The sequence below is a fragment of the Anneissia japonica genome, unplaced genomic scaffold (genome assembly GCF_011630105.1).
Source record: "Anneissia japonica isolate Jap-2015-1 unplaced genomic scaffold, ASM1163010v1 scaffold2471_len1564793_cov202, whole genome shotgun sequence".
Taxonomy (NCBI): domain Eukaryota; kingdom Metazoa; phylum Echinodermata; class Crinoidea; order Comatulida; family Comatulidae; genus Anneissia; species Anneissia japonica.
In genome coordinates, this window is record NW_022709610.1 from 940,078 (window position 1) to 951,448 (window position 11,371).

At 33.6% G+C, this 11,371-nt stretch overlaps 2 protein-coding genes across 2 annotated transcripts in view; one reads left to right on the plus strand and one right to left on the minus strand.

Moving 5' to 3' along the window:
• LOC117106776 (60S ribosomal protein L37a-like) overlaps positions 1–2,255 on the plus strand; it is a 4,683-nt gene extending 2,428 nt beyond the window's left edge. The window contains exon 4 of the mRNA XM_033248216.1: positions 2,065–2,255. Within this exon, the coding sequence (XP_033104107.1) occupies positions 2,065–2,128 (64 nt within the window). The 3' untranslated portion in view covers positions 2,129–2,255. The remainder of the gene's footprint in view (positions 1–2,064) is intronic.
• A 110-nt stretch (positions 2,256–2,365) lies between these two features.
• Positions 2,366–11,310, minus strand: LOC117106773 (reticulophagy regulator 3-like). Its single transcript, XM_033248211.1, has 8 exons — positions 11,046–11,310; positions 8,486–8,592; positions 8,071–8,101; positions 6,336–6,462; positions 6,119–6,203; positions 5,582–5,713; positions 5,150–5,371; positions 2,366–4,732 (listed from the first exon to the last, which is right to left on the minus strand). The coding sequence occupies exons 1-8, from the start codon at positions 11,204–11,206 to the stop codon at positions 4,128–4,130; spliced, it is 1,470 nt and encodes a 489-aa protein (XP_033104102.1). The 5' UTR covers positions 11,207–11,310; the 3' UTR covers positions 2,366–4,127.
• Positions 11,311–11,371: the final 61 nt, after the last annotated feature.

The following is an 11,371-nucleotide window of genomic DNA, read 5'->3' on the forward strand; positions in this document are numbered from 1 at the left end:
GATGATAACAACCGGGATTGTAATAAATGACATAAATAAGTATAAAATATAATAAATAATAAATAGGAATGATCGTATATAATGGATATAAAATAAAAGTGTATTGAAAAAATGCAAATGTACATAATAAATCCACGGTCTCAGAGATAACAAGTAAAGCATAAATACAAGCATAATATCAAATAATAATTATAGTTTAAATGATTTAAAGGAAACATTGAGTCCACGAGGAGCTAAAGTACCGAGACGATGGATAATGCGTTCCTCAGTGTTTTTCCTGACATGATCGGATCCGTGGCATAAAGTGATACCAGTTATTTTGATGTCATCCGGACTATGGTTGGTGGAGAAATGTTCAGCTACAGGGAGGCCAGGTTGTCTCAGTCTTATAGACCTGAGGTGTTCCGTGAATCTGTCTGCCATACGACGCTTAGTTTCACCAATGTAGATGACATCACATTTAGTGCATAAAATGGCATACACCAAGTTGACAGATATGCATGAAAATTTATCTGTAATAATATGGTTTCCAGAAGGTCCGTTGATGAATTCCATGTCTGCTGTAAAAGACCACGCTGTAAAACTTACGCCCACGTCAAATCCATCCATGCTTTACTTGTTATCTCTGAGACCGTGGATTTATTATGTACATTTGCGTTTTTTCAATACACTTTTATTTTATATCCATTATATACGATCATTCCTCTTTATTATATTTTATATTTATTTATGTCATTTATTACAATCCCGGTTGTTATCATCTTGGTTTATATTTTTATTTTTTGGCGCCATATTTTATAGCACCTCTCAACTCAGATTGGTTGGCTTTTTTCACTACGCCCTTAAGGTATTGTTTAGCTTGTATATCAACGCTTTCCCATGATGCTGCATACTGCATCCGCATTCTATTTATTTATACAGTAGAACCTCGATTTCACGTACGGTACGGGACCGAAGGACGTACGTAAATCGGGGGATTCGTAAAATAGAGGTTTGGTTAAATTTGTGGTAACCTTTGACCTAATATGTACGTAACGCTCAATAAACGTATGTAGGAACGAACGATGTTACCTAGGCTAGACCTAGCCTCTAGGCCTACACCTAGTCTCTAGGCCTACAAATAAAACCATGTGTTTAGTGTCTTTATTCATCACTTTACGATGTCATAATAAAGTGTTCAAATAAAACCATGTGTCTAGTGTATTAATTCATCACTTTATATCTTTTATTTAACTAAAGAACATGAAAATATTGTAAGATTACCTATACGACAGAGGTAAAACTTGGGAATTCCCCTTCATGCCTATTCTAAACAACAGAGCTCTGGTGTTGTCTGGGCCAGTTGAGACAAACTAAAACCATGTGCGCTGCACTGGGCAAGCCAACCAATTAGCGTTCGTGTACGTGAAACAGCAAACACGTGCTATGCACTGGGCGAGCCAACCAATTAGCGTTCTTGTACGAAACTATGTCTACTCAGCTTCGTGTAGAAAATTCGACCAGACAAGTTTTTCCACGGTTTGCCACACGAAGCTAAGGAGGAAAGCAATAATTTTGAGCACCATCGGTAGTTGTTCATCTCACTCAGTTCACATGGTTTTAGATTATAACAACCGAATATTAGACTCAATCAACGTCGTTGTTTAATGAAAATATAATATGCATTATGGTTTGTTTATTGTTATAGTTTATTGTTATAGTCTTTTTACTTATGGTTGCTCTGAAAATGGCCATTTGTTTTGAATATTTTCGGGGTTTTTGATGACTTCATCGTCAATACGAGGCGTACGTAAAACCGAGGGTTCGTATAACTGGGGTACGTAAAAACGAGGTTCTACTGTACTCGTATTCATTTTTATCTGTACGTATACCTGATGAAGGGCAATGCCCGAAAACGTTCGTGTACTCAATAAATTACATTTGGCAATACTAGACACCTCTTCTGAAGTTTTTATTTTTATATATATGTTTGCCGATGCAGCTTTTAAGTTTTATGTATATTTATATATATTTATACGGTGAATCATATTAAAAAACGGTATTTTGTTTCATTTGTTTTAATAGTACAACTGCAGCTGCTACAGTAAGGAGTGCCATTAGACGTCTGAAGGAAATCAAGGAATTGTAAATTAATATTACTGTTGGATCGGCTTTATCTTTATTATTTACCTGACCTCAAAGAACTATAAACAACATGTTTTGAAAGAACAGTGCCATGACTAATAAATGTGAACAAACCACAAAACAGCGACTAATATTGGCATTCAGTGTTCATCTGTTCAGTCTTGTATGTATGCATATATTGGAGCTTTATGTGTCACATTTTTGAAGTGCAGCACTCAGAAATCACAAGCATTAGGAGAAATATGATAATACGGTATTTAATAGGTACAATATAGTATAGCAGAAAATATAACTAAATATTGATTCAGAATGTAACATACACATTAGCGTAAAATACATCAAAAATTTGTGACTAATTTTAACTGTGAATATAAAGTTTTCGCATTCCTTAACATCCTGGCTGGAAAAAGAATTCATGATTATCCCAGGACAACTTAAGTGATGGCGTAACTAATTCCATGTAAAGAAATCCATATTCCTCAGGATAATAGCCACATAGAGATTCTTTCTTTGTTATTGCAGTACTTACAGTAAATAACACTTTTTGTGCACCCGTTTTCAGGGAGAGAAACGTCTACAGTATCAATCAATATTCAACTAAAACATCTAAATTGAGTCAGTTGTGCATAGGCAAGACTTTTATACCACTTTCGCAAAATTTGAAATTAAAATTTCCGACAACCTGGCAACTACCACTGGGAGACATTCAGAGGCCTAGCATTTTGCTCTAGCATGGTTACCATCATGGATTAAATCAACGATGAAACCAATTTCCGAGTACAAACACAAAATGTTTACATATACAGTAATTAGCAAGATCTGTTGTCTATCCGCTGCGTGGTGCTCTATTTGTAACTAGCCAGTTACAAATAGAAGTTCCCCAGTGAGTTGCGAGATATTAGCGGCGCTGTTTCAAAATAAATCCCATGAAATGGTCTATATTTTCCAATATTACTAAAGTAAAAAAAAAAAAACTGTCCACAGCATTCTGTGTTATTACACTGTATTATTGCAACAAACTACTTGCAATACAAATCGATATACTGTAAAATACAGTCCACTAATTCCATCATGGAGGCCACCAAGAAAGGCATTGCGAATTAAAATATCTCCCAGGCTCAGAAGATGTAACTCCAAGTAAGCTTACCAATTCAAAATCCTGGTCTTGGGTGATATGTGGTGATTTTTAACTACTTTAGCATTGTTTTTGCTTAGAAAATAACTTGTCTACCAAATTCCTTGTAGAGTTTTGGTGTACAACCAAAGTTTCAAATACTGTACTATGCGAAAGGTGCATGCAGTCATTCTCGTTTTATCATAAATTATTTCAGGTATAGTCTTGATATTTTATCACTTTTCTATCTAAAATATAGAAACTGATATTAACAAGGCACAGAAAAATTGTTTGCTTACAAATACATACAAAGCAAGTTTGGTATGCTACCATGCACACAAAGCATGTACAGTATAGTATACTCCAATGCATACAAAGCATTTGTGCTACTAATTCATTTGTATAACGGGTGTGTTTCTACTGAAAATCAATGAGTTCTGTTATCATTGATTGGTAAAACAAGATAATTGCTGCTTTGCAACATTTAATTTCTGTGGCTGGTACTGCAAGACGTGCCAACATTCCCGATTTGTGATGTCGGACGACTGAAAATTGTCTCCCAAATTATAAGAAAGGGAAGTGTAGGTAAATTGGACATTAAAATTGCCACATTTAATTGGCAAGTATTATTGGTTCATTAGAAACACATCGTTTGTGTGAACAAATGCATATGAACATGTTACATTATAACAAATCTCTACAGAGAAATTCTGAATAATTTTGGCAGTTAAATAATAGAACCAATTGACAGCAAAACCCCCAAACAAAAATGTGAGCTTTAAATGCTATTCTACACTTTTGATTGAGGAAAAAGTTTTTCTTATAGTTTATAATTATGGTATATAATCCAACCTGATTCAGACTGGTTAAAGAACAATTGCTTGGTGGTTTACTTCTTACCAAGGAGTTTTGAAAAGAACCCTCCAAAAAAGTTCTCTCGTTCACCTTTCTCCATTTCCTGTTTGTCTTGTTTGTAACCTGTGTTTGCTAAATCTGACGTGTCTAGCACCTCGAATTCACCAAGATCCGAGTCGGAACCAGACGGCGCTCTAACACGCGTTGCTCTTGCTCTTTGACTTTCATATTGCACGTTTGAGGTAGAGGTATCAGAACTTGCAGATGGCTGACCCCTGGCCATCGCATTGATTGTACCAGACACAACAGATGCAACCGTATCCGTAATGTACTGTGTGGCGATTGTCGGAAGTAACCCAGTATTGGTTGAAATTGCTGGATTTGTTTGACTAGGGTTAAAATGATTTTCATGTCCATCCTCATTTTGAAAGTGTGATTCCACACATGGCATTGGTGCACTAGGATCATCAGCAACTTGGTGCTCTTCCTGTATGTAATGTTGCCTTCGAGGTGCCTCTGGTATCACTGGTCCAAAAATTTCATTGTCTATCTCATCATTGCTATGATCTAAAGTCCCATCATCAAAAGCTGGGAAGGATGGAAGGCCTACAGCAAAACTTGGTTCAGAATCCTGAATATCTGTAATTAAAATAATAATAGCATCAATTATGGGTTTATGATCATACAATTAAAAAACAAAATATGGTACAGCGGGCAGTGGTAAACACTGTGTCTACACTAAACCACACTTCAGAAAGATAATTTATAATATTGGATACTTATGTACAGTACAATCAAATGAAGGCCCCTTCATACCACTGGAAATGTACAGCACAACACAAAAAAATTGTTTTCAAAAGGTATTATTGAATGGTCGTGATAGCTCTAGATTCCAGTTTAGCAATAATTGAATTCTACTAGAGTTTCTTAGTTCTTAGGTTGGGGAGGAGTGGAGAGGGGCAGTTTAATTGAAAAAAAAAAAAAGGAACAGCCCGAGGCGCTTATTCGAGGGTGGAGTTTATTTCAAATAACATGTGAAAACAATGTAAAACATACCATCATCAAAGCGATCTAGGGTGACTGAGGGACTGCGCGACTTTCTTTCCTCTTCAGAGAGTTCAGAATCAGGGTCAGAGACAGCACGTGCCAAGGCAGCTACCGTAGCAGCATCTTGTGGAGGACAGAACTCAGTTAGGTCACTATCACTATCCGAGTCGATATCATCAGCTCCGTCAACATGGTCACTAGCTTGGCTTCTATCAGATCTCTGTCTTCTTCCTGTTGCATTTATAAACATATATTTAATATTCTTTAATTCTCATAAATGGCAGAACTTCTTCATTCTAATACTGTATTATTTTTGAAATTATATATATGGTTTGGAGGAATCCTCCAATTAAAAGATAATTCATAATGATCTAACATTTTATATTAAAAAGTATTGTATAATACAGTATATAATATACAAACACTAAATAGTTATCCTACTTCTGTGGCTACTCTTTTTGTGGTTGTTCTTCATACTGTACTCCAACTGCATCCAAATAGGCTCCAAAGTGTTGTAAACTTTCTTGTTGAAGTTGTGGTACTCGGCACACGGCCACAACAGTAGGCTCATAACTAGTATCAAATATTTACATTGAGTTTAGGAGAAATATACTTGCATTTTCATTCATTGTTTATTCAGTCAATTACATAAACAAGTGAATACAAAACAAAAATAAAATTTATCAAATATCAGCTATGTCAACCTCCTGGGATGTCATCACCATCATAATCTTTTTCAATGTAGTCATCAGCATCACCCTTAACACACTCATCATCATCAGTATCATGCTGTTGTCATTGGCTCCATCATCGATTTTATTGTTACCATCCCCATCATCCCCTTTTGTAGATAGCATCATCTTTATTATTACAGAACAATTATCGATTTCATTGTCACCATCACACCTTTCGTAGATAGCATCATCTTTATTATTACAGAACAATTCTTTAAAAAAAAAAACAAACATCTAAACTTACTTATGATGTACGAAAGCATAACACCCGATATGCAGCGACCAATCACAGCAAGACCAGCACAGGTGCCACTAACAACAGCGCAGAACTTTAAAAAAAGCAAACAAGAAGTAATATTAATACTGTATTGATGTAAAAAAATGTGATTAAAACTTATTTGTAGAATGAACTTGTAAAATGTAAAAGAATGTTGTAGTGATTGACTGACAGTACAGCATACCTTTCCAGGGTCAGTGTTCCGTAGATTCCAGAAGGCATCATGGTATTCATTGAAAGCTACCCACAATTCAGCAAGGTGACGGCATAGCTCAGGCACGCTCAACAAACGTGTGTGTACAGGAGTCCATCTGTAAGAACACAAACTTTGCCTTAGACTAGTATTTTATCATAACTTATATATTATTTTCAACAACAACAAAAATTCTTTATTTTGTAAAAAACAAATTTATATACAAGAACAAAAGCAAGACAAAAAAGGAACCCTCTTAAAGCCCAAAGGGGCCTTTTACAAAATAGAGAGACAAAATGAGGCAGGTACAATAAAGCCATAATTACAGATAAATTACAAATAATAACAAGAAACAATAACACCCACTTAAACTAACCTACAAGTTCAGAAGTAAAAAGATATCAATGCAAAAAAAAAAAAGTTAAATAAAATATAAAAAGTAAAATACTGTAAATGCAAATAAAAGAAAAAAGAGTCAAAACTTTGACAAGGAAATGAAGTACTGGTACTCAGCAAAAACAAGCATTGTAACTGTCAATAAATAATGAGGTATATTTCTTTTTAAATAGCTGATTACTGAAACACTTGACCTATAGGAAACCCCCCTTCCCATGAACCTGTTTATAGGCCTGCAAACAAAGCTCACAATGTTTATGCTTTCAACAGGTCGTCAGACTAAAAATATCGACTTATTGTGATTGCCAATCCCTAATATTGTGGTCAAAATATTTGTACCCCACTATTGGACTTGTTGGACACACGTATGTCAAATTTTTGGAGCCATCACTGATTATGCAGGACTTAAAATTTCCTACATTTGAGGGGAAATACTTCAAGAAAATTTAGTAATAAAAAATTGTATAATGCAGTACTTCTTCAGACTCCAATTGTTTGTCACAAAAACATTAGATGAAATCTGGTTTCAATGTTTCAAATTTCAAAGTCTATAAAAACATAAGAATAGAAACGCGGCGATTGCATGCTATTAGATTTGAATTATCAGCATGATGCCTGGCATGAATAAGACCCCAAGTACCTATTCTAATGTAGTTTTTATACTTAGCAGATACATTGACAACAGATAGTAACGAGTAATATCCGAAATGATGATTATTTTGCTAACGCAGACATTACCATGGAATAATCCCCATTTTTATATTGTACATGTTTCACTCGATACAACTTGCCACTGTACTTTTACTTTGCCAAAATAAATATTATTTTTTATTAATAGTGTGAATTAAAAGTATATGAGTGGGTGTTAGAGTCATAGGCTTTTTCAAGGTGATTATATGAAAATAATCTATGTGGGTGTACAAGGTGTGTGATTGGATAGCAAATCAAAATATGTTTATCCTTTGATATGTTAAGTAGAGCAAAGAGAATATGGAGTGCTATGGAAATCCAACCAGCCATCTCCACTGAGCCAAACCACACTGTAGTAGTTGGCAATAACTGCTCCCAGCACAAGTACTAAATTAAAGGTAGAGTCAAAACCGAAAATATGAGCTCCGAGGCCAGAACGGCAATCTCCCCTTTCATGCTTTATGAACTAACTCAAATAAGAACAAATATTTTTTAGCCATGAGAAAAAATCCTTTGCTGCCACACGACTTGAACCCATACAAAGGGAATGACAAGACAAGCACCAAGCTATTCCTCCACTGCACTACTGTACATGTTTAATACTAAAATCATTATTCTCAACATGCAGCAGATATCTTACCCTTCTTCATCCTCAGGTTCTTTTGGTTCAACTGCAAAAATATATTAAAATTATATTTGAAAAATAATGTAATATAGATATTCTCTTCTATAATGTCTTTAAAAATAAATTTATTATCATGAATCTTTAAATACTTTTGTTCAATATTTTTATATAAAATGAGTTCATATGTTGCCTTTTTGAAAGCTAAAACAAATGCCAACTATTACAGAAAAAAAGACTGATTAAGAAGACTAATATTAAACAAGAAAGTTCACTCTCCAATTTGAGACCACATTTGGAAACTGAAAATTTTGGGTGGTCTTAGGATTCGTTCCCGAATCAGAGGTTAGCTTTGTATTACAATATTTAAAATTGTTTTTTCGCTTTTAAATAAGTGGGATGCTTCTTTGAAGGCATTTGGTGGCATACTCACCTCTTATCTCAGGCCAGATTCGGTTACAAAAAGCCTCGAACGTCATGATAACAATAGCAGTTACAGCCATCAGGTAAACTACACGATTACTAGTACTTGTCAGTAGCCTGTTCATACAAAATTAATATAAATGTAAAATAAACAAACCAAGCACATTTTAGATCTTTTTAAAATTTAAGAGGTACATAGGAATTTGCTTGAAAATGCACTTTTACAAAAAAACCCACCACACCATATTCTTCGGACACAATGGAGATTCTTTTGAATGATTTGAACATACTGAAAAAATGAACAATACATAAATTGAACTTTTCATACTCATTACAGTATTAGTTATTTCAAAATTAAATAGAAAAGAATATTTTTGAAAATTAGGTGACAGATGATGTAAGGATTTTCATACTGTAGTACTGTACTATTTTATAAATCAGCATGACAACCTAATAAATATCTCACTGATATTTAATCTTTGATTTTATTTTATTGGTATCTACATTCAATATACAACAGTTTTTAACACAATAGATTATGTTTTCATAAGCTGGTTTTTTTTTGTGTGTCTTCGGACACAATTTTTGTGTCTTCGGACACAATAGAGATTCTTTTGAATGATTTGAACATCCTGAAAAAATGAACAATACATAAATTGAACTGTTCATACCTATTATTAGTTATTTCAAAAATGAATAGAAAAGAATATTTTTGAAAATTGGGTGACAGATGATGTAAGGATTTTCATACTGTAGTACTGTACTATTTTATAAATCAGCACGATAACCTAATAAATATCTCACTGATATTTGATCTTTGATTTTATTTTTATAACAGTTTTTAACACAATAAATTATGTTTTCATAAGCTGGTTTTTAAAACAGATATCAGAACAACATTTTTTTTAAAGTGCAAGTTCAAAGTAAAATGAATCATACTCTATGGAGAGCCTATAATTTAGTGTTTCCTGGGTGGGATCATTTCAAATGTATGATTAATGGTGTTAAAATGCACTAAACATTAAAAAAAAAGATTAAATACTGAACTATAGAAAAATAGTCTTAAATACTGAGTACACTTCAGCATCTTTCAAAAACATCTGTAGACTGAATGATATTGACAAAATTACTATTTTTACTGGACATTAGGCTATACAGAAACTGGGTTACTACTAGCTTGGTAGAGAAACCATGTTAAATAAATCATCAATCAAAAAGTTTTGCACTTTTTTCAAATTAAATAAAACAAGCTTTTCTTTCTGGAATCTTCCCTTTCCTTCCTCTAATTTTTAAAAATTTTACTGTCAATGAGTCTTGGGTTTACTTTCCGTTGGGACAATTTTTTACAGATTACAATTATTAATAATTTTATTGAAAATTGAGATAAATCCCCACTGTGTTAGCATCCACATGTTTCTTTGTATATCTGTCAACATTTTTGAATGTTTAAATTAATCAAGGGTAACTGAAATTTATGTACCTTCTCATACATTTCTCAAGTACTGTATGGATTTATTTTGCAGTTAATTTTTAACTTCTGGTTGTCACAATCCAATAGCAAGTATACTTGCCAACAGGATGCTATATAAACCACGTCAGAGGCCTAGTTACTTAGTTATTGTCCCACTTAGTTGTGAAAGTAATCTGGTTAGAGAGTTCAAAGTTCAAAGAGAAGACTTATGGGATATACCATGGAATCATACAGATAGAAATTAAAAACAGTCTCCCAAACATAAATCAAGTCTCCACATAGAAAGTACCTCTTAAAAATAAAAAAAAAACAAAAAAAAAAAACAGTCAGACAGTAGACATTAATGTTATTTGTTATTCACTTGAAGATTAATTTAAAAATGGCTTCATTTAGTTACCAAGAATTTAGGTAAAATTTCAAGTATTTCAGTCATGTCACATTGAAAATTCATAGCATTGGTCGGAAGCATTCAAACAAGCTGAAAATTACTCTCATTGGTAGTTGCTGTCTACAATAAATTAATTTGTACACAATGTGTGCTGTAGTCATGATGGTCATACAGAAAGCCATAAGTAATCCATCCATTTTAAATTTTGCCAGTGTATAGAAATACTGTAAAGCATTATTGAATTCAAGTTTTGAAATTTAATTTTAACTTTTAGAATCACAAACTATGAAAACTGGTTTTTGATTGAAGCATTGCCATTACTATAGTATACATGACATTTAATAGGCCCATTTTAAAATTCCTAATATACCAAATAATATAATGTTGAAACTAAAGTCATCGTTACATTAAAAAGCAATATCAAGAATGAAATCATAAATGTGTCATATTTTTATTTAATATGCATGCATCATCAGTGCTTTTAGTTTTATTTATAGCACGAATCTCCATATAATAGACACATTTTTGTACAGTAAAAGTTTAGCTCCATCCATGACTACTAAAGCAGGATATATAATAGGCTTAGACTAGTAGGCTAGTATTTGTAAAGTGGTTGAGAGTAAGTAGGCTAGACCTACTAACTGGGTCTAGGCCTACTGCAAGTCGCATCTGTAGAGCTACCTCCTACTTTCAAAGAGAAGACTTACGTACCAGAACAGACCGTTTACACCCAGAAACATCATTGCACTCTGTTGAGGATTTTCCCATACGAGAATGCTCTGCAGTCGCATAATTGTACTTTCAAATTGGTTAAATATGCTTATAAGTCTCTTCTCCTTTACACTAACTTCTAAACTTCTTTCCATTTCCATCTCTTCAGCTTCAGAGCGCTCTATAAAGAGACACCCCTTTTACTTTAAAATGTTATGATTCGGGTTTATTTCGAAGGTGATTAGGCCTATGTTTTTGTTTTTGACTTGACTTCATTTGCGTCATTACTAATTTAGAGAAAGAAACTCGAGTGTAAACATGTAGTT

Excerpts from the sequence above, each read along its gene's own strand:
- LOC117106773 (XM_033248211.1), bottom strand. The coding sequence starts at position 11,206 with ATGGAAATGGAAAGAAGTTTAGAAGTTAGTGTAAAGGAGAAGAGACTT. Across the intron at positions 6,204-6,335 it reads GGAACACTGACCCTGGAAAG|TTCTGCGCTGTTGTTAGTGG; the intron begins GTATGCTGTACT and ends CTTTTTTTAAAG. Across the intron at positions 4,733-5,149 it reads CCTAGATCGCTTTGATGATG|ATATTCAGGATTCTGAACCA; the intron begins GTATGTTTTACA and ends TTTTAATTACAG.